This window comes from Neovison vison, chromosome X (genome assembly GCF_020171115.1).
Source record: "Neovison vison isolate M4711 chromosome X, ASM_NN_V1, whole genome shotgun sequence".
NCBI classification, from domain to species: domain Eukaryota; kingdom Metazoa; phylum Chordata; class Mammalia; order Carnivora; family Mustelidae; genus Neogale; species Neogale vison.
In genome coordinates this window covers 116,918,406-116,943,079 of record NC_058105.1, presented here as the reverse complement: position 1 = coordinate 116,943,079, position 24,674 = coordinate 116,918,406, and the positions used below count along the sequence as shown (strand labels likewise).

The window sequence follows — 24,674 nt, the reverse complement described above, 5'->3', positions numbered from 1 at the left end:
CTACACACTTTGTTCCCCCCCTTGCTTTTCTCTCTGTTGCATTTGGGTGTGTTCCTAGAAAGTATATACATAGATTTTTCTCATTTTGTAAGAAGGGCGTCCTCCCTTTGGCAGGGTTTTTGGACATCCTGCTGTATTGCTAAGATGGTAAGATTTACCCACGTGGTTGCACCTCAGGGGTTCATTCATTCCGAATCCCTCAGAAGACGCCCTCTTGTGCCCAGACCGGGGGAGCCCCCATAAGCTCGGCCTCCAGGAACAGCGCCCAGCGAGCGTCGCCATTGCAGGTTCGCAGCATGTTGATGAATTTGCTGTTCTCCTTTTATTATCTTTTTTTTTTTTTTTTTAAACATCCATATTTCCTGCAGTCCTGTCCCCCTTTCCATCTTGGAACTAAAAAGGTAACTTTTGGCTTCACAGATCTCTCTTTCATCTTTAGTAATCTGAGCTTATTTTTATTGTCTTTGTTCTTTGTCTAATTTCTGAAAAGGGAAACGTTGCTCATTACTGTGGAGGCTCTCATCTTTTCTAACATAAGCCTTTAAAGTTATAAAATACCTTCAAAGCCCTGGGTTTTTCATATCTCACAAGCTTTGGTATGCAATAGTTCCATTTTCATTGACTTCTGGATATTTTAAAGGTTTCGTTGACGTCTTTCACTTGGGAGTTATTTAGCAATTTAAACATTTCCAAATGTACTTGCATCATTTACCTTTTAAAAGGTCAGAGATCGTGGTCTGCATATTATATTTCACTAGTTCCTTCTTTATGGCTTAGTGTATAATCACCGTTTTAATGCTCCAAGTGTACTCAGAGAAGCCACTCGAAGTGTTACATAGGCCTGTGTATGTGCCCATTAGGCAAAGGTTGTTGATTGTGTCATTTGGATCTTCTGTCCTTGATGAGCTGCTCTTGGGCCCCTTGACTTAGCAGTAGTCAAGACGTGTGTTCATGTCTCCTGTAGTGAAGACCGTCCTCCTCCTGGTTCTCCTCATGCTTCCTTTCCATATGCTGAAGCGATCCTGTTGGGTACATCCGTGGTTAAAATGGAAATCTCATCTTGATGAATTTCATCTTTTATCCTCCCGTAGTCAGCCTTTTCATCCCTAATACTACTTCTTGTCCTCAAGTCTATTTTAGCTGACGTCCCCACAGCTTGCTTCTGGTTACCATCTGCCTGACAAGGACTTTTTCATCCTTTTATGGTTCCTCCTTCACATCCACGTGCTGATAAACAGCACACATCTCTCTATATTAATCTAGTAGGCATGTCTTTTAACCGGCAGTCTGGATTGTGTAATCCTCCTGCTCTGTGGCTTGTTTCTTAAATTTTTCTCCTAGACTGGGGCTTGTCTCACCTTGTCAGTTTCTATGCTTTATCCTATCGTGTAGGGAGGTTAAGAAGGTGGTGGGAAGGCGGGGGGGGGGGGATAGAGTTGATGGAAACAAGTAGAAGAATCCAAAGTATTTAGCAAACAACAGCTCTCCCCAAGCAGCAAAGGGCTCTGGATGAGGCATGAGAAATTTCAAGAAGCATGACCGAGGCCAAGACGATGACCTGAGGGCTAAGTGCTTAAGACAGGCACTGGACAGGTGGTCCAGCGGCCATCTCCCTTCTTCCTCATTAACAGAACCCCAACTTTGTGTCAGCTGTGACAGGTGAGGTCTCAGAATGTGGCTTCTACCCCTCAGGTCCACGATAGTTCTAGATTTGCAACTACCACAGTTCCTAAAGTTGTCTTGTTAATCCGTACTGGCTTTGCCAGCGATTGGTCTAAAATTGGTATGGGGCTCAGTTCTGGCCAATGAGAATTGAGGGGAAGTTTGCTAAGGGGAGGAAGGGGGGTGAGGAGGGGGGGGTGAGTGGGAGAGAGAGAAGCGAGAGAGAGGAGCTTGGGAACGCTGTGCCCCTCCTTCCTGGTCAGGATGCTGTGTTTTCCGCGTGTGATGTGCTAAGCTGTTGGTGGCCATTTTGCAAGCACAAGAGAAGACGCCCCCGACTCCGCAGACGGGAAAGGCATGGGTCCTTCATGACATTGTTGAACCCGGGTCCCAACCCTGCAACTTCCCAGTGCCTGACTCCTTGCTAAAATAGAGCCGTGACTTTATCGTTTGAGCCACTGATGGCTGCGTAGTCTCTGCTGCACAGCTCCAAGTATCGAGAATCCTGAAGAATTTGTCCACTAGTAGGATCTGGCCTTTTCGAGTTCCAGGAGCAGACAGGCCTTCTGAGCACACCCCCAGGCGATGCCGGCCCACACTGAGGCAGAAAACACTGCGGGCAGAGCTTGTGGGCCCTTTATCCTCCCCTCTCCTCGGCCCTGTCCTCTGTCACACTGTCCAGGCCAGAGGCTGAGAATTTCACAAGTCAAGAGCTTTTGCTAAGACTAAAACAGGATAGGAAATGCAAATGCCTCTAAAAGGGCCTGCAAGGAGCGTCTCAGGACAGAGAAGCCTGGCTCAGGGTGGGGACAGAAGGGGAGCAGAGGCATTTGGGGGTCATGTTTAAACAGGAACTCACTGAAGGGTTAACTATCTAATTTGAAGGGTTTACTATCTAATTTTGTTTAATAAGCAAACACTTATGTAGCTCTTACTCTGGGGCCGAGTGATATCCAAGCACTTTAAGAATATTAATATATTTAATCCTTGCAACAACCACATGAGTTGGAAGCGCTATGATGAACCCCAGCTTACAGAGCATTCGGGCCTGGCATCCAGCCCCCGCTCGGGCCGGTGCTCTTGGATGTTCTGGAGGCAAGGCGGTTCTCTTGGTTCAAGCAAACAGCCCCCTGCCTACACTGTCTGCTTCTGGGCCCCAAACCCTCTGGCGCTGCCGTGCTGGTGGGGTGGACTGGACCACCTGCGTGGCCTTGTCCCGTGACTGTGCCCATCCCAGGCGCTTTCTTCTCCCAAGGCCTCAGTACCTCTCCCAACTAGGGGAGCAGGCTCAGACCTCTCTTCTCACACCAGGCCCTTGGAGGCAGGATCTAAGAGGAAGAAGGAATTCAGAGGTTGATGAAAATAGGGCTTTGAAGCTCTCCATTCCTCCTCCTCAAAGCGCCACCCTCTTTCTCCGTTCGCCCTGCTTCGTTCATCCTTGGTCCACAACAGAGAGACCTGCTCAGGGCAGAGCAGAGGATAGTGACCTTGACCTCTCTAGAGTGCAGTAATTGATGCCTGAATGGGGCCAACCCAGGCGTTGCCGGGTTGCAGTCCTGACACTGCTCTAAATTTTTTTTTTAATTCCCATTATCTCATTGTTTGTGGTCCTCCACAACCTTAAACGATGAGCACTATTATTGCCATGTGACATATGAGGAAACGCAGCTCAGAAAGCGACTCCATGTCCATCCGTGGCCACGCAGCTTCAAAGTAGCCTGAGTCCAAAGCCCATATTCGTAAGCACCTAGGCTGCCTCCCGTGGGGATCAGGAGTGTGCAGACCTCAGTGGGGCGTCGCCAGTGGCTTATCTGCATTACCAGACGTGATTGTATGGACATCCCTATTACCTACTCTGTCCAGTATTTGGTACCGCCCAGTGACACCAGCTGAGATAACCATCACCCCATTTCACAGAGGATCAAACTGCAGCACCAGGAGACTGCATAGTAGCTGAGAGCACCTGGCCCTAAGCAGCAGCCTGGAGACCAGACTTCCGGCTGGGCGAACCCCGGGCCCGTGGCCGGAAAAAGGCCAGGGCATCCAGGGGGTGGGCGGGGCCAGGTGTGACACCTCAAGCCAATCGCTGCCTCCATTACAATCTACCAAAGGCTGACCATCGGTCAAGGTCTCTAGCGCAGCAGTGACTACAGGAATAGTCATTCCGGTTGTTCATAGATTTGTAGTTCCGGGGCGCCTGGGTGGCTCAGTGGGTTAAAGCCGCTGCCTTCGGCTCAGGTCATGATCCCAGGGTCCTGGGATCGAGCCCCGCATCGGGCTCTCTGCTCAGCGGGGAGCCTGCTTCCTCCCCTCTCTCTCTCTGCCTGCCTCTCTGCCTACTTGTGGTCTGTCAAATAAATAAGTAAAATCTTAAAAAAAAAAAGAGATTTGTAGTTCCCACTGCACGGACCATGTTTCTTCCAATTGGGAACCCTCAGAGAAAACGGAGCTGGACCTGGCCTCCCTACTTTAGCTGGGGAGCCAAGGGCGATGGGGGGTGGGGGCTGGGACGGACGAAGCCCACATCCCAGTTAGTCCAGCCCTGACCCTGCTGTGCACTCCGGGCACCCCAGAGCCTCCGGGCTCGGTGTGCCCCGTTCCTGAGCTGGGTGGAGCCTTTCACACCACACCAGGCTGCCCGTTTGCAAAGAGGATTTGGATGGGCTTAGGCTGAGCTGTTTTTTTTAAGTCCCTGTATGCTAAACTGAGACTTCCTGTCCCCTGCAATACTCTCTCCATATGTACCATCCAAACCTTGTGTAAACCAAGGAAACAAGTCTCTCTTCTGAGGTAAATTTGTCAAGGCAGTGCAGGGTTCTTTGCCCAGATTTAGGTGAACATGGAGTCTTGAGACCCAGGCTTCAGTCTGGATCTACAGTGGGAGAATTGATGCAAGCCGCATGCCCGGTGAGCCTTAGTTTCCCCATTTGTAAAATCCTGGTGCTACTAATGCTCAGGTGACTAAGCAAATGTATGCTAAAGATCGGGTTCTTCTCCGCCAACATCTGAGGGCTGTAGGGTTGGAAATCTCGGCTGCCTCCCTCTGTTTCTAAGACACCTGAGGCTGGCCCAGAAGTAAGACCCGCAGAAGGCCCTTACTCTAGGGACCCCTCAGAGCCTGTCCTGTGGGCCTCACCTGTTCCCAGTGTATTTCCACACTCTCCCCTTTACGGTGCACACCCCCGGGCAGCCTCCTGGAATGTTCCCCTGACCACTGCTTCTCATCAGGGAGCTCTTCCCTTCCTCCCCGGGATGAGTCACTACGTTGCTTGCTTGCTTTTCATTGTGCTTTTTTTAAGTTCAAAAAAAGAAATGTGTCAAATTTAAAACTCCGCACAGCACATCTATTTAAAGTGCAGAGGAAGAAGCCTTCGAGTGAGTGCAGAACCCGAAGGCCTCAGCCCCAGTCTTCCCCAAGCTTTCGAAGGTCCTGACTTGAAAGGCGGGGCGTGCTTGCGGTCCCCTCTGGGCTGGGGACAGGAGAAGCGGGAGCAGCGGGAGCAGCGACTCTGCAGGGACAGAGAAGGGCAGGCGAAGACTTGCCTGAAGGCGAGCCCCAGGGCACTTGGACGGTTTGCAGCCTCCCCGTCCCCGCCACCCAGTGGTCGCCGCTGCATTCCAGGGGTGGGAAGCGGCGCAGGCTGAGACCGGCGACAGTTGTGCGTGGGCCTGGGCCCGAGATGGGGCAGCGGTCCGAGGGGGGGTGACAGGAATGGCCCCGCTCAGCCATCTGATGGCCCCTGCTTTGCCGCTACCCGATTCTTGCCCCTGAACTGCCACAGAGCAGGGGAGCCCGGTGGCGTCTCAGGAGCAGCTGACGAAGGTCTGGCACCTTAGGCACTTGCTTCCTTCCCTCTGCTTTCCAGACACAGCCCCGCCAGAGCTGCTGTCTGGTGAAACCCTTCCCTCCTCTGCCCTGAGCTACGGCCCGTGGCCCTGCTTCCCTCTCCAGTGAACCTCTCTGGACACATGTTCCCGAGACAGAACTGACAACTGGGGGGCGGTGGGGGCAGAACGGGTAGGTCTGCGCCGGGATTGCCTCCCAGGACCTGGGCCGGGTCCTTCCGCATTTTAGCCTTCACGACTAAGAGGCGTTTCTTCATCCCACCCTGCTTGGCCATATTCCTGTGGGCCGAGCACCGCCGGGCCTGAAGCGGGCCACAAAAACTGCTTTCTGAGCAATTCATGTCTCCGAACAGCTGACATATTGCGATAAGGCAGAGGGAGGCGTCACGTGACTTCAGAGTTCATTGGTTCCGATTATCCCACTCCGTCTGAGAAGGCGTTTTTGCCAAAATTGCACATATGTTCCTTAAAAACACACAGTTGTTTTCTGGTGGAATTGTTCCCTCTCCCAAACCGTCAAACACTCGGAGTGTTAGACTTCAGAATAGTCTCTTGCCGTTTCGGTTCTTCTCATACCTCCGAGAGCTCTCTTGGTAACTCAAAGAAGTGGCTTTTCCTAAATGGCTTTGAGGAAGGCAAGGGGGCACTGGGCTCTAAGAGGCGAGAACGTGACTTTACCGTCCCCTCGCAAGTGGTGGAATCAGTGGCCAAGTCCGGGTGAACAGAAGGCATTCTGGGACTATGCAAAGTGCAGAGACACACACAACAGATGGCAGGGACTTCAAAAGCATAAGAGTCACCTTGAAAGATAATGGCACAGAGGGAAGGGGTGGGAGGCTTTTGTACCCTCTGACAACAAGGAAGCAGGGAAGACAAAAGCTATTTGCCAGACTTGCATGTGTATGTACAGAACTGAGTGATGGTTCTGCTATAATTTACATCAAGGGAGGCTGAGCCTCCTGTCGTCCTGTCCAGAAATAAATGGCATCAATCAGCTGACAAACTTTGTCTGGCCTCCTGATCTTCTGGTCTTTTTTCTTTTCCTTTTTTTTTTTTTTAAAAACAGGGAGCGTTTAAGTTCTATTTAGGCAGCTAATGTGTAACAGTCTCCTTCCATTCACTAGGCCCCAGAAAAGTGGCAGAAGCTCTAACGGACCTTTTGACAGATGCCCACCCCGTGAGACACGGGCATGACCTGGAGACCTGTCTGCCTCTGGCCCTTGGCCTGGCTGGGGGCTGCCATTGGACAAATCTGGATTCATGTGAGCCGGGAATTCCAGGCTCCGACTGCCAAAGGCCGGGAGTAGAAAGGGATCCCTGGGATTCCCTCACACGTAGCCCCGTGCCGGTCTACGGGCCTTGGTGTACCTTTGACGATGGGCAAACTGGGGTTCACAGAGGCTACATCACTCACCCCCAGGTCACAGAGCTGGGCTGGAAGGCCAGTCTGACTCCGAGACAGAACCTTCGTCCTTGCTGCTGGCTTCACCTGGGTCAAAGCCAGGGTGAGCAGCAGGTGGGGTGGCCAACAGATTTTCAATGGATGTTAAAAGAAATGTTTGTTCCTGGCTCCGAAAAAGAACATGCTACCTCCCAGGCCCAGTAAAGGTCAAAACTGGCCTTTCTGCTCTGCGAAGGACAGAGGGACGCCATGGGCCACGCTCACCTGGCGTGGAAGCCCAGTGGGCCGTGGCTGGGATAGTGGCCGCACAGGGCCTCTGCCATCCCTAAGCATCGGTTCTTCTCCGCGGCGTGGGCCTCAGCTGCTCATAATGGCAGCAAGCCTCCGAAGCCCGTTCTCCTTCTTTGAAGCTGACAGCTTGATGCCTGTGGAAATGCGATACTATTTCAGGATTTCATTTGAAAGAGGCTTCAAAAGAGGGAACCGAAGGCGCCGCTGAATTGCTTATTATGGCTCTGCCCTCCGGCCCGCACCTCGGCTAGTGAGCCCCGCCACGGCGTCTATGGTTTGCGTACCATCCACGGGCAGGTGATGTTCTAAATTAGCATCTGGCTCAATTGGGAGGGCTGTAACTCTTCTGGAACTTTCTCTCCCAAGAAGCCACCGGGACTTTCACAGCTTGTGCCTTTGTTATGTTGCCTGCCTTGGAAACAACCCTCCAGGAAGTCTAGCAGGTGAAGCGCGTGAGGCATGTCTTTCGAAACCCCAAAACAAAGGTTATGAAAATGCTTCTCTGAAACCAGGCTGGCCGTGCCCACCTCCCTGCCTTGGACCCTCAGAGGCACACGGGCCCAAACATGCCTCCCCAGAAAGACGGGGCACGGGCAGGGAGCACCGCAGGAGCGCGGGGGAGCGTGGTGCCAGGCCAGGCCATGTGCCGCGTGGGCAGGAGCTGTGGGCCAGGCCGCACGGTCGCTGAGCTCCACGCTGCCACCTGCGCTCCGGGCGGGCCCCGCCTTCCGGTCCCCGTGGTGGCTGGGTCTCTGCTGGGTCTGTGCCACCGAGCGCGCACAGCTTTTCTCACCAGCCTTCCTGCCGGGCTGAGGCCCTTGAGCACCGAGTCACACCTCCTGTAGCTTTGCGTTCCCGCCCCTGGTGCGGAAAGTGCGCAGCACGTGCGGACATTGATAGGGAAGGCGGAGAGGAGCAGGGAGAAGTCCGTGGGGGTGGGCCGGACAGATTCCGGTGTGGCTCTGTAGGTAACCACCCCAGGCCTCAGCAAAGAACAAACTGCGCTTTCAAGAATTCCAAACGAGGTCCCCGAGTCGCATGTGCATGGGGCGTGGACACCGCCGAGCCCAGGTAAGGAGCGCTGGGCCATGTGTTTCTTGACTGTCTCTCTTCCTGGGGCCCAGCTGAAGAGCGGCTCTCCCACGTCGAGAATAGGGATCAGTACTAAGTTTGGACTCTGAGGGGCTCTGGGCACCTCTGTGTCCCCTCAAAGCAGCAACAGTATCAGCTTTCTCCCCCTTCACATAAACCTCTGAGCCGACAATCCCGGGGCCATGTTCCCCACCTCAGAGGCAGTCGTCACAAACCTAGCCTGTCACCTTCCAGCCGCTGGAGCTCACCATTTAACCACCGGGGGTGGCCTGTCCCCCAAAGTCTGCCACCCACAGAGACTGGTCCCTGTTGTTGCCCACCCCGTCCTCCAAAAGGTAAGACAGTGCCTAGAGAGAAAATTCTGTTCACCAAATACCAGCCAAAGACGGCGAGGCCCTCTCGTAGGAGGATCTGCCCTTGCTTGACATTCCAGGCCCCCAGGCACGCCTGCCTTCCAGGGAACGGGCTCAAGTGGCCACTCCGGCTCTGTGCTAAGACAGAAGCATTGTCTGTGCAAGGGCGCTCCACTCGGCTCCCGGGCATCTGGCACCGAGCGCTCCTCATGGAGCACCCCCCCCCCACCCGCCTCAGGTGCGGGAGGAGATACCGCCTACCCGCAGGGTCGTCACTGCATGTGGGGGTAGGGGGCCCAGGCCTTCCAGAGGGACTTCCTGCTCCAGTCCCCAAACAACAGTTGGCCCAGCTCTAAGCAGAGTTGGCACCTCCCCTGCCTGTGTGTGTGTGTGTGTGTGTGTGTGTGTGTGTGCACGCGCTACATCCAGAAGATGTAGGGGTTTTTTTCTATATAAGGCAGAAGAAATCTCTAATTCATAAGGAGCCAGGATAAAAGCCTTGAGACCACAAGCCAGAGTTAACTGCAAGCAGTTTTTTCAATCTCGGCAAGAGCGGATGCTGTCACACAAAGGTAGCTCTGCCAACAAAACAACAAGAGCCCTAGAAAGCAACAAGGCACAAGGAAACCAAACTTCCACAGAAAGACAGAGTTGTTCTATTTGGTAAACAGTTTGGTCCACTACAGACTAGCGGACAGACTATATCCTGGTAAGACGTTCCCCCTGTCAAGGTCCGTTCCTGCCGCAGTAAGGCTCTTCCTATCTTTAGATGTGTCACTAGCACCGCCGAGCGACTGCAGGGACTCTCAGCGAGAGCCGACTAAAGCTGGCTTCTCCGTTCACACTGCACTCAAAAGGGCCCAGTTTCCAATTCCTCTTCAGACCAGATGTTGCAGCAAATGTTACAGCAAAGCAAACCTAGACGGGGATCCTGTGGCACTCCTGGGGGGAGCACAGGAGTCCTGCTCGGACAGACACTGGTTTCAGGTCCGCTGCTGCTACCTCCTCCCGGCCAGGGTTTCTGATGGGACATGCTTCTGCACCAACACAGGGGACCCTGGGGAACAGATGGTTCCCAACGAGGCTAGGGGGCAAGCGACAGTCTCAGGGCACCAAGGCCCTACTGCATCTGGCAGCCTGAATTGGGCAGCAGCTCCTGCAAATGAGAAGCCACTGCCTTCGTTAGGTAGGTCATTGTCCCATAGGCCCCACTTGGAGCACTGTCATAAAAGAAGTGGCAAATGCCTGTGGCTTGGTCTTTGTCCAGGGTGTCCACGGCTCCAATCGACATCTGCAGCAGGAAGACCGAGGCAAAGAATGAACAGACTTCCTTCCCTCTCTGGCCCTGGGAGGACCGTAAGTGCTAGAAGCCAGCAGCCCCCAGAGAAGGGCTCTAAGCCCAAGGGCAGGAGCCACGAGTGCCCGGAAAGGGACATCCAGCCTCTCCTCTGGGCACCACACTGTGCTCCCGCGTGCCCTGGTCTGCAGCGCGGCTCTGACTCCGTAAGGACAGGACGGCTCCTCCCACCCCAGCTCCGGGTGCAGGGTAAGTAGCTGGTTTACCCAGGGCCCCACCCATAGCAAGTCATGTTTGCGCCCAAACCTAGGCCCAAACGACACTCTCCATTTCCAAAGATCTTTAGACTTCCCTAGTGGCCACTGTGCCATTTTCTAACCCACCGGTTGATGGTTTTTTTCACCATCTGTGACGACATTTTCTTTGAGAATAGTCTTTCCTCCTGGACACAGAAGCCTCAGCCTTGACAGGGATCGATACCCGCCTGGCTGCTACCTTGCCTCTGCCCCACCTCGGCTGGGGGCGTGACAGGGCAGGCCCGGGCACACCCACCTGGTCGTGGAGGAACAGCTGGTTGGCGGTCCGCACGATCTGGTCCACGTGGATGATGCCCCCAATGCTGTTCATGTCGGTGTCCGAGAGCAGCGCCAGCACCATGATGGCCTCCACCAGCAGCTGCCGGTACTCGGGCTGTGGCACGCGGTTCAGCACCGACTCCACGTGCACGGCAAACTTGATCTCCTGGGGGGTCATCTGCCAAAGGGACCAGCGGAGGGGTCAGGAGGGAGCGGAGGACAGCCAGCCCTGCTCCCAGCGTGGGCCGCAGCACCCGCGGCCTCCAGGGCTCGGCCCAAATGCTGCCTCCTTTCCGGCCACATTCTTGATGCCGGCAGCCAGCAGCCAGAACCCTCTGGAGCGGGAGGCCGACAACTTCGCAGTGGGGGTGAGTTGGCCTTGTCCTCACTTGATTTACCTACCCCACTAGACTGGGACGTCCAGGGGCCAGGGCCCTCTGCTCATTCCTTTCTTCCTCCTCACTCTGGCCGGCATATAGCACCGGGTCTCGGGCGCGGTAAAAACTCAGTTTGTGAAAGAATGAATAGGGGAAAGGAAAGCAGGAAGCTGACTGTCCTCGGCCGAAGGGGCGGCAGTGTGTGGGGCCACAGCTTTGCTCTTACTGGTGCTTTCAAGGGCAAAGGTAAAGCTCTCGACAGGCAGATCTGTGCTGTGGGAAGCACGCCCTGGCGCACTGCGGGGAGACCGGCCGTAGCTGGGCACCAGGCTTTCCCCGTCCTACCTCTCTCGTCGTTGACGACGGCAGCACGTATCCATCGATGGACAGACCGTGGCACTGGAGGCAGAGCACAGCATGCGTCGGTCAGACTCCGGAGCCGGGTAAGTGTGCACACGCGTTCACACACACTCCCGTCACTCTGCTCTGGAAACCTACACGCGGGCTGCACACGCCAGACTGCTCGCGTTATTTTTAGAGCGCTTGTTCTCACTGCCCACAGGCTGTGTTTTCGATGGAGCAATTCTAGGGAAGCAGCAGGCGGCTTTCAGATCACACACGAACAATGCCCCAGGGAGCTGCTGGGTCCTCTGGAAGCTCCGCGTTTCACTTGGCAACTGGGCCCTGGCGGCAGCGCGGCCCCCTTCAGGGCCATATAAAGGGAGATTTTCATGGCTCCTGCTGGCGCAGTGATACTTCTGTGCCTTTGCAGGCATCTATTTTTGAGATTACTATAATAAGCACTAATCACAAAAGACTCGAGCACATGCACAGACATGCACACGCACACCCTCGTATATAAATATCCAACGCCGGCTCAACACAAAATGCTGCTTTTTCATAATAGAAGTGTCTTGGGATTGAACCAGGAGAGGTCTGGATGGAAGCGTATGATGCCCCAGGAAGAGTGGGGAGCTTTTCTAGGAAGTTCCTTCTAGTCTAATTCCAATTGGCTGCCTTCTAAATCCCAGGGGTTGGCAGGCCCAGGACAGGGGGGGCATCAAACGCCCACGCCTCCGGAGCAGAGGTGGAGGAAGGAGAAACCGAGGCTCTTGTGGGCTCTGAGGGCGTTGCTGCTCTGTGCGGACCAACTGCCTGAGGACAGGGCCCGCTCGGACCTCCCTGTGCTCAGCGCTGTGAAGGCCTCCGTCCCCATGAAGCAGAGCCGCTAAAGCTCCCTACTGGCCCAGGGGCCGCTGCCCCAGCAACAGAGCAGCTGAAACGTGCTGTGCCTTTGGGAAGGGGGTTGTAGTACGTGCTCATTTGGGATGACTTTCCTCCCCTCGCCTATGGTGTAATGAGCTAACAAAAATAGTTTTAAAAAAGAAAAAAACAACAAAACACCAGTCCTCCCCATGGTTCTTAATTTGCACCGAAGCTTTTAACTGAGCTTTTAACGTGCCTGGATGCAAGGAAAGATGAGCTGGGACAGGACCCTGGGGGACACACAAGTGCCCTGTGGGGGGTGGGGGGTGTGCAGAGCAAAGTGGCGTGGCTTCCACCACTGCCCCATCCTTGGTCACCCACGTGTGCAGCCTCCGCTGTGTTCTGGTGTGTGCAGGGCAGGCTGTGGCTTCTGATCACCTCCGCTGATATTTTCATGGCCTCAGGCAGCCCGAGAACTGCAGCCCTGTCAGCTGGCCGCAGGCCTGGGGGCAGCTGGTGCAATGGAGGGGGGCTGGGGGCCCCCCCCTCTAGGAACAGAGGCAGAGGCGGCCCCGGGGAGGTGGGTTTGTGCTTCAGGCCACCCGGGGCCTCACACGGGGCCCTGCAGCCCCAGATGTGTGTATCACGTTGCTGAATGGTACAGATGCCACCACCAGGCACACGTGGGAGGCTAAGGCCTGGGGGTGCCACTGCAGGTCACCTATGTCACAGTGTTGTCATCAAAAGCCTTCCCTGCCTTATCCCATTTTGGTCTATCTTGACTTTTCTATGTTCCTGAAATAGGTCAAAGGTGGTCCCACAGAGCTTGTGATGCCCCCTGATCTTACATGCTGTGGTTTCAGCCGGCCATTCTCAGGTGGGACAATCTGCTGCCCGGGGACACTTGGCAATGTCCAGAGATAGTTTTGGTTGTCACAACTGGGGGGAGGGTGTCGGGGGGCATCCAGTGCACGAAGGCCTGGGATGTTGCCTATTGTCCCACGATGCACAGAAGAGCTCCCACAAAAAAAGAATTACTCGGCCCTGAGTATCAACAGGGCCAAACATCAGAGGGGAAGGAACCCTGCTCTAGGCTGGGGGCTCCCCAAGCTCAGGGGCCAAGTCCGCTCACTCTGCAGGGGCCACCATACTTCACAAAGGAAGTAGGGCAGTGCCTCGTTCCCCTGGGAGGGTGTGTCCCCAGCGACAAGGCTGGTGGAATGCAGTCCAGTGAACAAGCTTACCTTCTGAAGTATCTTCCACACCTTCTGGTAGAATCCCACAGGGACCCTGTTGATGGCTCCGTCCAGCCTTCTCCTGCGGAGCCACTGGCCCTGGCGCTCCCCCCAGCCAATGTGGTGCCCGCCTGAGTCTGAGGATGACGTGCCAGTGGGCGAGGATGGGGTGCTGGACCTCTGCAAGACACAGGGAGTGTGGCCTTCAGAATCCGCAGAAACGGAACCCCACGGGACTACTGGCCCTCGTGAGGGAGGACTCTGCTGATTCCTCAAAACAGAGACCATAGGCCCAGAAGGAACATAGTTCCTTGATTGCACTCTGGCCATTTCCTGCAGCTGGATTTATTCTTTCCTGTACAGGTTGGCTACTGATCTCTTTTCGTGTACTCCTCCCAGCCCCTGAGGGGGGGTACAATACCAAAGGACCCTGACCTGACCACGGGGAGGCCTAGCAGGCCAGAGTGCAGCCCCTGGGGTCAGACTGTGACTCCCAAGTCAACGCCGCTGCATCTACCCAGTTGCTCCGGGCCTCAGCCTCCCCTGTCCAATGGGTCACAGTCACACCTGCTGCGGGGAGCCGTGAGCACTCACTGCAGGAAGACACAGAAAACCCTGAAAGCGCACCTGCCTTGAGGTAAGGGCACACGGGACTCAGCTGTCCCTGCCAAGGCCCTCTGGCATCACTGCACGAGGGAGGCGAGAGAGAGCCCAGGCCAGTAAAGGCCAAAGTGGCCACTTTACTTGTACAGTGCCCCACAGAGAGTGGTCATCTCCCTGTCCTGCAGGTGCCGCAGACAAGGCAACACAGCATATGAGGGAAGGGGGAGAGGGGTGGCTTTGGAGGCAAAGAGAAAGAGTAAAGGCTGGGAATCCTTATTTAGTAGCGAGGCCTCTGAGATGATCGCATATTCTCCCCCCACCCCCAACCCCATCCCTTTGAATCCCTTTGTTTGCCTGTTCTGGGCCCTGGACTCCACCCTAACCGGGGAGCATGGCAGCCACCGAGCTGGAACACAGGCTTTGCTGAAGCAGAGGGAGCATGTCATCCCATTCCCACCTCCTGGCCGGAGGCTGGCCTTATTCTGGCCTTCGAGAGCCAAGCGCTGGGGCAGGGCCAGCACTTCCGCTTCTGGCCTCAGGAGCCAGCAGGCCTGCCCACGACTGCAGATGCAGCGCCCAGAGGCGCCCAGTGGGGGCCTGGAGCCCGGGCCTGAAAGCCGAGCTGGCTTCCTGGGGGGAGGGGGGTGGGGGAGTATGGCAAGGCTCACAGCCTGCTTTCTGCCAGAGGATGGGTTCTTACTTGCCCATCCACAGGGCAGCAGAGGGTAACTGTCATCCTCCTGTGTTATCTTGCTCCAGCCTAGCTGGTACCTTCATTTCTCAATGCACAACCTCGAACTTAAAGGTTTAAAAATGAAATCCAAACGGCGAGCATGCTAGCAGGCCAGGAGGCAGTTTTCCCTATGTACTCATTTTGACTTCATCGGATCTTATTTTGAAAAGGCTGTTAGGCTGGGTTATTCCATGGGGCTCATTACTGCCATTTAAATACGGCAACAATTAGATACAAATAAAAGTAATTACAGCCGCACTCATCAATGACTCAGCTGGTTTTCTCCTTCTAGTTTCAAGAGGAAGATTAAGACTCGCTTCTGCAATTAGAATATTTCCTACTCCTCAGGCCAAGCCAGGGCGTCGTGAGTACAAGGTGCTCATCAACACGTGTAGGCCCTGGCTCACCACCACAGCTCAGAAGAAAGGCATAGAACCAGTACCCCGAAGGTTCCAGAAGCTCCTGGACAGAGCTCAAATCAAGAACTTCTCGGCTTTCCTTCTAGACCCTCTTCATAATGACATTCAAATGAAAACTCTTAAACCTGGTCAAAGCTGTGGGAGTTAGGGATGAGGTGGGTGCACGAGAAGGACAAGAGCATTCAGACACCACGAACGCAGAGGCGGTGAGGAGGACAGTCGGGATGCGTGGTTTACCGCGGACTTGGAGGAATGCGCACTGCTGGACATGGCCTGGCTCACAGAAAACAGCTATAAAACAAAGAGAGTCCACTCAGTCATGTGCAGTGACACCGAAGGACACAAGCAGACAGGAGGAACACAGAACAGCATCAAGAACCCCCGCGGAAAGAAGGCGCAGAGGAGGCAGGCGGGCAGGCAGAAATTTTCTACTCACCATCCAGGCCAAGAGCCCCAGATGCCAGCCAGCGCAGAGCTCAAGGCTCCATGTCACGGGGGACTTTGGAAATTATCTTTCTCGGGAGGATGAAATGTTACCCATTCTAGTCCTCGCAGGGGATGCCTTATCAAGTTAGGACACAATTTATTTTCCAAAGTCCCAGCCACAAAGCATTAATCTTTAAGAGTTGTGAAAATCGGGGCACCTGGGTGGCTCAATGGGTTAAAGCCTCTGCCTTCAGCTCAGGTCATGATCCCAGGGTTCTGGGATCGAGCCCCACATCGGGCTCTCTGCTCAGCAGCGAGCCTGCTTCCCCTGCTCTCTCTCTGCCTGCCTCTCTGCCTGCTTGTGACCTCTGTCAATTAAAAAAAATCTTAAAAGGGATGCCTGGGTGGCTCAGTTGTTAGGCGGCTGCCTTCAGCTCAGGTCATGATCCCAGGGTCCTGGGATCGAGTCCCACATCAGGCTCCTTGCTCGGCAGGGAGCCTGCCTCTCCCTCTGCCTGCCTCTCTCTCTGCCTGTGCTTGCTCGCTCTCCCTCGGTCTCTGACAAATAAATAAAATCTTAAAAAAAAAAAATGAAAATCTATAGAAATCAATAAAATATCTGCCCATAACCAGCACTTAGCATCTGGCCCTACTGGCATTAAATAGATATTTATTAAATGAACAGGTAAGAGCAGGCTGATGACCTTTGCCCAAACAAATATTTCCTCATCTAAAAATCTATAACATATCCTTAACTTGCATGGGGATAGTGCCTGGGCAAAAACCATGCACCCGTGGGGTTCTTGCAAAAGTGAGTAAAAATTTAAAATGTTAAAGCATCTATAAAATTTTGGAGAGAGAATAATGTCTTTCCTTGATGTAAGGGGCCAAACAGAAAACTTGTACTGGCAGAATCTAAACCTAGCAACGTCGATCATTTTGTCCCGGAAGATACAAGGACAGTACTAAATGGAGGCGGGAGCCAGCCACAGTCACCCACAGCGAGCGACAGTCGGGGTCTGGTGCCACCGAGTGGCTAGCAAAGGAAGAGGTTTGCAAAGTTGGTTCCTGACTAGAAAGAACCTAAGGCAGCAGCAGAGACAACATGGAGAATGTGCATGTCCCTCTCCAAGTCCTCGACGCTCGCTGGCTCACAGGGCACTGAATCATGGGGAATGTGCTTCAGACTTTCTGGAGGGAAGCGGAAGAAATGGGTCCCAAAGGTGCCTGGAAAGAACGGTATCCGTACACTGTTTTCCTTCCAGGGTTAAATTCCCCCAGGCAGTGTGGGGACAGGGAGAGCAGTATTCTTTCTAGTCATATAATCAATGACCATGTTGTACTTTTCTCTACTTCCTTTTTTTTGCATAGAAACTCCTGGCAAGGCAGAGCCCAGAACCACGTCTCACAAAGCCTCTTATTAAACCCAAGAGCTTGGTAAATGGATTTATGGTAAGGCCTCCTCTCCTGCTCTGCCTGCCCGCCACAGCCCGAGAAGTCACCTCCACCCAAGCAGATTTGATGGGCAAAATCACTCTCCATATTCGCAGCCTTGCTTTCCACATTCAAGCCAGAAAGAACACAAATCTGAACACAAAGCACACATGTGAAGGACAGGACAAGACAATGTTTCACCTGGTCGTCAGCACTAAATCGCCTAGTCATCTGAAAGTAAAAATACGTCAGGACATAAACAAAAGCCAGTTTCAAATCAAGGATGCCCTACTTCTATCAACCTCTCGGAAATCCAGGAGTGTGCTGGCCCAGCTGCTGGGTGTGACCCACGAGCGCCTCAGGGACTCAATCTACTGAGTCATCATCTGACACTGGAGAAAAGAATCTAAGTACATTTCTCACTCGGGTCGTGGTCAGAAGGACACTCTGCTTCCTCTTACAGACCAGGTAAGTTCTAGCCCCATCCCTGGCACACGAGGACTGAAGAGCTATGGCCTTGAGGTCCTGGGGGGTCACTTCAGAAGGAATTTCTGGGGGCGCCTGGGTGGCTCAGTGGGTTGCGCCTCTGCCTTCAGCTCAGATCATGATCCCAGGGTCCTGGGACCGAGCCCTGCATCGGGCTCTCTGCTCAGCAGGGAGCCTGCTTCCCCCTCCCTCTCTCTCTCTGCCTGCCTCTCTGCCTACTTGTGATCTCTGTCTGTCAAATAAATAAAATCTTTAAAAAAAAAAAAAGGAATTTCTGGTGAGGTTAAAAGTGAACCGAGGAGAGACCAGTGGATGGCGGCAAACCCAGGCATCACGAGCGTCCCGTTCTATTTCTACCTTCTTCGTGCTAGGTCATCTGAAGGACACATTTCACGGCAAGATGATTCAGTTACATTTTGTACGACTCTACTTTTGGAATAGCTGTGGCCCTCCACCGAGAAAGTGTAGTTCTCGGCAACAGAGACCAACACGGGTAAGGGTGTTTTCTGGAATGTTCACAGAATTCTTAGATATCTGGGTAGAATGTGTTCAGATTTCAGGACAGCAGGGATCACACATCCTCTACAAAGAGCACTGTGTAGGCCCTGGGTTTCTAGCACTTTCTGAGGTGAGCCCAGGTAGGACAACCACTTCTTTCCCAGCACTGCCACCAAGGGTCCTGTCTTACCTGTTTCATCTCGCTCCTCAGCCTGTTAATGCCACTCCTCTCGGTTTTGGTGACCCCAGTGTGTCCCACTTCATGGATGGAGATGGCAGGGCTGGATGTGGAGGAATGGATAGGTCGCACTGGAGGGGAAACACATACATGGCTCTTAGAAACTACTAGCATCCACCCTGAGGGAGGAATACATGCCCTGTGCTTCTTTTTATCTACCTCTAGCTCTCCCACCTGATGAAAAACTCCAGAAGGAGACAGCCTCCTCCGCCCCAGCCAGTCCTCTTTCCAGCCCCTGGCACGGCCCCTGCTACATGGCCCCGGCCCCAAGGGTGTCGGAGGCAAGGGCTGAAAAGGTGAACATCACTTAATTAAGCAGCACGCAAAAAAACAACAGAGTGGCCATAAAACCCTTTAATGAGTTGTTTTTTTTGTATTGTTTTTAATTTCTTCTCCAAAAGCACACCTTCCTTGTAGAAAAGTAAGGCCACCCCACTATGGGACCTTGGGGGCTGGAGAGGAAGTCCTCGGAGAAGAAGCCAGCGGAGGGCTGCAGGCGGAGGGGAGCTGGCTGCCCCAGGCCCCGCGCGCTCCTGCCGGCGCATGAGGGGACGAGGGGCGGGGTGGCTCCCGTCAGTCACCTCACTTTCAACCTGCTGTGGCAGCCTCCGGACTCGGGACTCTGTGCGCCCTGCCCCTCCCCGCGCACCGCTTCTCAGTGCTTGGGCCGTAGCAATCATTCTGAAGGCAGGGCTGATATGTCACTACACACTCGGAGTCCTTCCAGGCCTCCCTCTGCCTTCAGGATGAAGCCCTCCTGCCGAGTCCCACCTGCCACCCCCGGCCCAGTGCCCCGAGCCCTGCACTCCTGGGCAGCTACACAGGGCTGGTCCCACCTATCCCCCACCCCCCAGCTCCGCACCCCTGGCCAGCTACAAGGTGCTGCACATTTGCACGTGCTGCCCCCTCCCATCCCACCGGCTCCTCTGCAAACCCAGCTCAACGGTCACGTCCTCAGAGCGGCTTCCCCTGAGTGCCCAGCCTTCCCCCCGGGCCCCCACTGAAGCCGCAGAGTGGAGGGTGCCATCTAGGACAGTGGAGATGACTAAGGAGCCAGCAGATACCGACATTTAAAGGACAGCGGGGAGGAAGGATACCAGGAAGGTAGAGAACAGAAGCCAGAAGCTACAGCAGGGCCTGTATAGGGTGGGCAGAGCTGGAAATATCTCCAACATGTCAGGCTTTAACCAAAATTCTGAGACTGTTTGAGTCTCTTAACTTACAAAAATTGAACAATGACGGAAGACAATTAACAAATGATGTTATGTGTAAAAAGACGGCAATTAGCCTTGCTTGCAATTAGACATATTTATAGCTTTCAAGTGACACTACTCTGTTCTCAACTTTGTAAGCATCTATAGCTTTAGATCTAATACCAAAGTTTTCGTAATTATGTGTCAAACCCCGAATATTATTTTCATGAGCAGGAACACATAAAATATTTATCTTGCATATTTACATTTCAAGGACTGTGCATTTGAATAGAACTGAAAATTACTTTTGGAATAGGATCTCAAGCCCTCCTCCTTCAGGAAAGGAGAAAAGCGACCAAAACACATCTGATTGCACGATGCCGTCTTTGTTTGCTGGCTGGTGTGCACTCTGGGGAAAAAATACGAAGTACCCGATGTCCTTCTTATTAAATAAAAAGAATGACAGCCCACACGGCATTTCTTTGGCTTGATGAAATAAATTTGCCAATGTGTCTGCAAATCATTTTGCTTTATTATGAGGGGGAGAAATGATAATTGCTTCAATTATAATTAGGGAGCATTTGAGAACAGAATTCCACCAGGACTCGGGCGATTATACTTCCTAGCACAGCAAACAAGGTTCTGGTACAGATCAGAACGGAGTGAGCAAAATGGAATGAAGCAACCTCAGCGAGAAGGTGCTAGAAGTAGAGGGCTCTACTCGCCTGAACGGCAGTGGGGGTCTGCTTGAGAGTGCTTCAAGCCAAACCAAGGGCAGGGTCACCTCACCCCCTCCTCACATGTGTGCACAAGTGACCGCGGAGGGAGGGAGGGGGCAGACCGGGGCGCGTGCCACACCCACACGAGACAACAGCACTAGCAGCAGGTCCGTGAGGGGTCACAGAGGCCAACAAGCTGAAATCTGGACCTCGGACTATACCTCCCCGTAAAGTAGGAATCTGAACCTCATAGGTTCTGTCCACGACCGCAGTTTCGGGAGCCCCTGGGCCCGCCAGCCCGGTCCCCTCTGGTCCCCCAAAATGGTGAACTGAGCATTTACTTACTGCTTCTCTCGACGCCAAACTCTTTTCCACTGAGAATATGGTGCAGGAGGCTTTTCATGTCGAAAGGGCTGAGGTTCATCAAACTTTCAGAAGCTTCTTCTCCTATAAATACACACCTTTTAAGTGTCTCTGACACAGGGCTGGTGGCACATAGAGGCAGGTGGGCCTGGGGGAGGTGGTGACAAAGGCCACTGTGGCGGGTCTCCCTGCTTGGGATGCCCTCACTACCAGTTCAGGGCTGAACAGGGCTGCTCCTCGGTGATTCTAACCTGCGGTTTCAATACTCGGACATGTAATTTTTCACACTGTGATGATTCCCAGTGTTGGAGCGCGTCTCACTGTTCACTTACATCTCTAAATCGGCAGGGTGACTCCTGGGGGGAGGTGCTAGGAAGTGGGGGATGGCCTGTTGCCGCAAGGACATACAGTAGGAACTTAGCTACAGCCGCAGGGCCCAAGACCCTCGTGCCTCACTCTCCCTGACGCATGAAAGTCCGTGTCTACATGACAGAACCTGGGAAAGCATGAGCACAAGCAAAGGCCCAGAAGCCCTGCTTCCAAAACCCTTGGGCAGGCTCCCCGTGGGGCAGGGTGAGAGGGCGGGACCCCCCACCCCCCCGCGAGTCCAATTGCACACATCGTACCTGAGCAGTTCAGGCTCCGTGCCAGCTCCGTGGCCATCACCTGAATGATCAGTCCGATCCGGAGTCGGAGCATCTCCACGAAGAGGCTGGGCTGCGCCCTGACGTACATGGCCAGGTAGACCACAATCTCCTGAGGCAGACACATGCGCGGGCGGCGTTGCAGAGACCGGCTGCCAGGGGAGAGGCCCCTGCGCCTGGAGGAAGGCGGCCGCCCCGCCCCTCCCCAGCCCCCGGACCTGTGTGAGGACAGCGATGCTGATGTCCTGCCCACTGGCTTCGTAGATGAGTTTTGTGAGCTCCTCAGGGGGCAGGGGACTAGGAAGAAGCATCAAGACACAAGCACCATGAGAGATGCCCAGGAGGGGGTCCGCCCTGCCCTCCACAGAACAGCCTTATTTTCCTGTGGGAGGCTCCCAAGTGACAGGGTTTTCCTGGGGCGCCTGGGTGGCTCAGTCGGGTTAGTATCCAACTCTCGATTTCAGCTCAGGTCATGGTCTCGGGCTGGTGGGACTGAGCCCCGCGTAGGGCTCCCTGCTCAGCGCAGAGTCTGCTTGTCCCTCTCCTTCTGCTCCCCACACCCCTGGCTCGTGCTCTCGCTCTCGCTCTCTCTCAACTAAGTAAATCTTTAAAACAAACAAAGACCCTCTTCCTGAGTGGTGGATGGCACAGATGCTCTCAACACAGTCCCACAAGGCCCCACAAACGTCAGGTCCCCAGGCTGAAGGCTTACGCAGAGATAGTCTTCTCCCGGGGCTCTGGCGGCAGGCCCACCGTGAGCTGCTTCTGGTGTGACAGCAGGTCCGTGCAGGCCTAATCACATAGGGAAAAGGGTGAGGGCCACGGTGACAGTGGGGGAGAGCGGGGAAGTCAGCAAAGCCAACAGGCAGGTGTCACCGCCCATAAGACCATAAATTTACCTTGACAAACTTTATAACCCACGTTGCCGTTTATTTGAAAATTCATGTATAGACCCCAGACTGAGCAACCCAGGCAGGGCTGGGGCCCTGTGAGCTCTGTGGCCTGGGCCTGGCCCTGCAGGGCCCTCTAGGGTACTCGGCGCCCACTCAGCAGAGCAAACACACTGCATACGCAGCTATTCCACAAGGGAGAGGAGCTGCCGTGAGTCCAAAGATACCAATGTTAAGGGTTAAAGTCTTCAGTTGTCAAGTCTCCCCATTATTCACGTACAACAAACACCTGTCGCCTTAACGGTAACACTGCACTCTAATGTCTTAGAAAGCAGTTCTGGGTTTTGCAGGACCTCAGGGTTAAAACGTTAATCACGATTGCACTGCAGATGGGCAGAATTAAGAACGCTGCATCAAAGGGTTGCCAGGCCACAGAGCATTTTCATTTTATTTCTTGGTAAACCTTCTTCTGCAGCTAAAAAGGAACCAAACTAATCAACTTGCATTTCATTTCCTTTGTTTGCCCTCCAAGAGCAGTGGGAGGCCAGGAGAGGAGGGCCTGTTCCATCTGTGTTTTTGATAACTGCTTTTCTCTACAAATAGGAGGTGCTCACTTCCAGCTTTACAACAGAAAGAGGGCACCGGGCTGGAAAGGACACACGGAAGTCCCGAGTGCGCTTGCTCTGACCTCCGCCAGGACCTCCACTTTCTTCCTGAGCAGGCCAGAGATATAGCGGATCAAACCCCACTCCTGGTTCAAGCCGGCTTTCCTGTAGAGCTCGCTGAGGAGGTTGTGAACCGTGACCCCGTGTTGTCCGGAAAGATTTGTGTCCCAGCTGGGGCCCCTGTCGAGAGAGGGAAAACCCCGGAAGTATGGCCTGCAATGCTTACGGGCCAGATTCTCTTGCAGCAGAGCTCACTTGGCAGGGAAGGAAATGAATCACCACACATTCTGCCAAGCTCTGGGGGCCCTGCTGGTGCCTCTGAGTCTCACCAAGAGGGTTCCGTCTTACCAAAGCATCCCTTCTATTTGAAACAGAAGCCTAACAACAGGAAGCAGTGAGATCCTGGCCTCGCTCAGCCTTCTCATACCAGGAGGCCAGTGCTAGTAGGCAGAGAAGGGGATAGAAGTCTGTTTGTGGTGATCCTGGCTAATCCGGGTGAATCGTGACCTGGTGTGCTGGAAGGCCAAGAAAACTAGAATAAAGAGTCAAGGAGAACGGAGCGAGCTGGGGCTGGCGAAGACCGTAAACTTACTTCATTACATACAGAATGTACAGAATGTCTGCTTGTTCCTGGAGGTTCGCACAATCTTTCAGCTGCTCCACGAGCTTCTCACAGTCCACGTCACCCTGGTCATCTCTGGGCCACTGGAAGTCCTCTTCAGGCGCCTGGCCACACAAAAGACAAAGAGCAGGGGAGAGAAGCTGAGCATGTGAACTCACGGAAGACCGGGAAGTAACACCAGCGGGGTCTTGGAACTCTGTCACTGTTGGGCTCCAGGCTCTTGGGGACTCTGCTGTAGCTTCTCATTTATAGATTTTACGGTTTCTGATCAGCGAATCACTGTGCTACTCGATATTTGCAAGAGATCAGGCCGAATGGGTTAAAATATGTGTAAGTTTTATTTATGCAAAGTTGAAAAACAGGTGAAAACCAACCCCTGGTATTAGAACTCAGGCTAGCGGCTCCCACCAGAGTGGAGGGGAGGAGGCCGCTGGGAGAACACAAATGGCACAGTCCCCACCCCCGGTCTCCTGCTTCTGCCAGGCCCGCCTTTATATAGTTGGTGCTACAATAAAATATCCTTTTGAAAGCAAAACAAACACAAAAAGCATGTAAGCTTTAAATGACCTAAAACTGAGGTTAGGTTAGAAGATTCTCCAGTAGACACTGAATCTTTCTATTCATGTGGGATAAAATTAAGGGAGACTTCTAGATAAAAGAAATTATGGGAACTGGTGGAGAACACCCTGAGATTTTTTTCTCCTTGGGGATCTCTTTCTAGTTTTGTTCCCTGCTCTGCAAATTGGGGCCTGGCTTTGGCTCGCTGGCACGGATAGGACAGGGCTAGGTAGTGAGCTAGCTTATTTCCTCCAGTGTGACAGACTCTAATGACAGGGCAGAAAGGCCTTTTCCCCCGTGCAAAATATAAAGGTTTGCATCAAATGCATTGTGAATACAGACCCAAAGCAGACTGCCAACAACTAAGTGAGGGGGTTCCCACTGAAACCCAGAACTTCCAATCCTCAAAGTCCTAGATATCAAAAAATATGATCTTTCAAGTTCAACCTTGTAAAAGAGTTCTTAGGACTATATCAGCATCGAAAAACATTACACTTTAAAAAAAAAAAGTGATTCTAAATACTTCACCTTTTTTAGGAGTGGCTGAGGAGAATCAACAAGATTTAGTGATTTCCGGTGAGCACTCAGAACTTTAGTTGGCAAAGTCATGGGAACAACTAGAAAACAAAAGCGTAAAGGAAGCCCTTCTGAAGAGGAGGAAAGATAAGATACTTCTTTTGAGAGGCATGGGGGCTACTCCTTATCCAATACAAACCAATTGAAAGAATGAGTACTTACTTAGTTTAATTAGTTTCAGCAAGAATTTACCATGTAGCCACATCATGTGTTAAATCTGGGAACAAGAACTGAGCAGGACATGGGTCTTGCTTAATTTAAGGGGCTGAAT

General features: G+C 53.4%; 1 protein-coding gene across 8 annotated transcripts in view; it reads right to left on the bottom strand.

The window, feature by feature from the left end:
* Positions 1 to 307: 307 nt before the first annotated feature.
* The window catches only part of PHKA2 (phosphorylase kinase regulatory subunit alpha 2), an 85,301-nt gene continuing 60,934 nt past the window's right edge, over positions 308 to 24,674 (bottom strand). For 3 of the 8 annotated variants that reach the window (XM_044235781.1, XM_044235782.1, XM_044235786.1), the window contains 14 exons: positions 24,356 to 24,444; positions 23,240 to 23,373; positions 22,671 to 22,827; positions 21,805 to 21,884; positions 21,311 to 21,389; positions 21,075 to 21,204; positions 20,431 to 20,532; positions 18,126 to 18,244; positions 17,153 to 17,182; positions 15,329 to 15,382; positions 13,346 to 13,516; positions 11,241 to 11,294; positions 10,496 to 10,696; positions 9,280 to 9,937 (listed from right to left, as the gene is read on the bottom strand). In XM_044235781.1, the coding sequence (XP_044091716.1) occupies positions 9,767 to 9,937; positions 10,496 to 10,696; positions 11,241 to 11,294; positions 13,346 to 13,516; positions 15,329 to 15,382; positions 17,153 to 17,182; positions 18,126 to 18,244; positions 20,431 to 20,532; positions 21,075 to 21,204; positions 21,311 to 21,389; positions 21,805 to 21,884; positions 22,671 to 22,827; positions 23,240 to 23,373; positions 24,356 to 24,444 (1,571 nt within the window). In that variant the 3' untranslated portion in view covers positions 9,280 to 9,766. Of the gene's footprint in view, positions 1,023 to 7,174; positions 7,336 to 9,279; positions 9,938 to 10,495; positions 10,697 to 11,240; positions 11,295 to 13,345; positions 13,517 to 15,216; positions 15,383 to 17,152; positions 17,183 to 18,125; positions 18,245 to 20,430; positions 20,533 to 21,074; positions 21,205 to 21,310; positions 21,390 to 21,804; positions 21,885 to 22,670; positions 22,828 to 23,239; positions 23,374 to 24,355; positions 24,445 to 24,674 lie in introns of those variants that run through there. The other 5 variants (XR_006382544.1, XM_044235784.1, XM_044235783.1 and 2 more) reach the window with 5 other exon arrangements.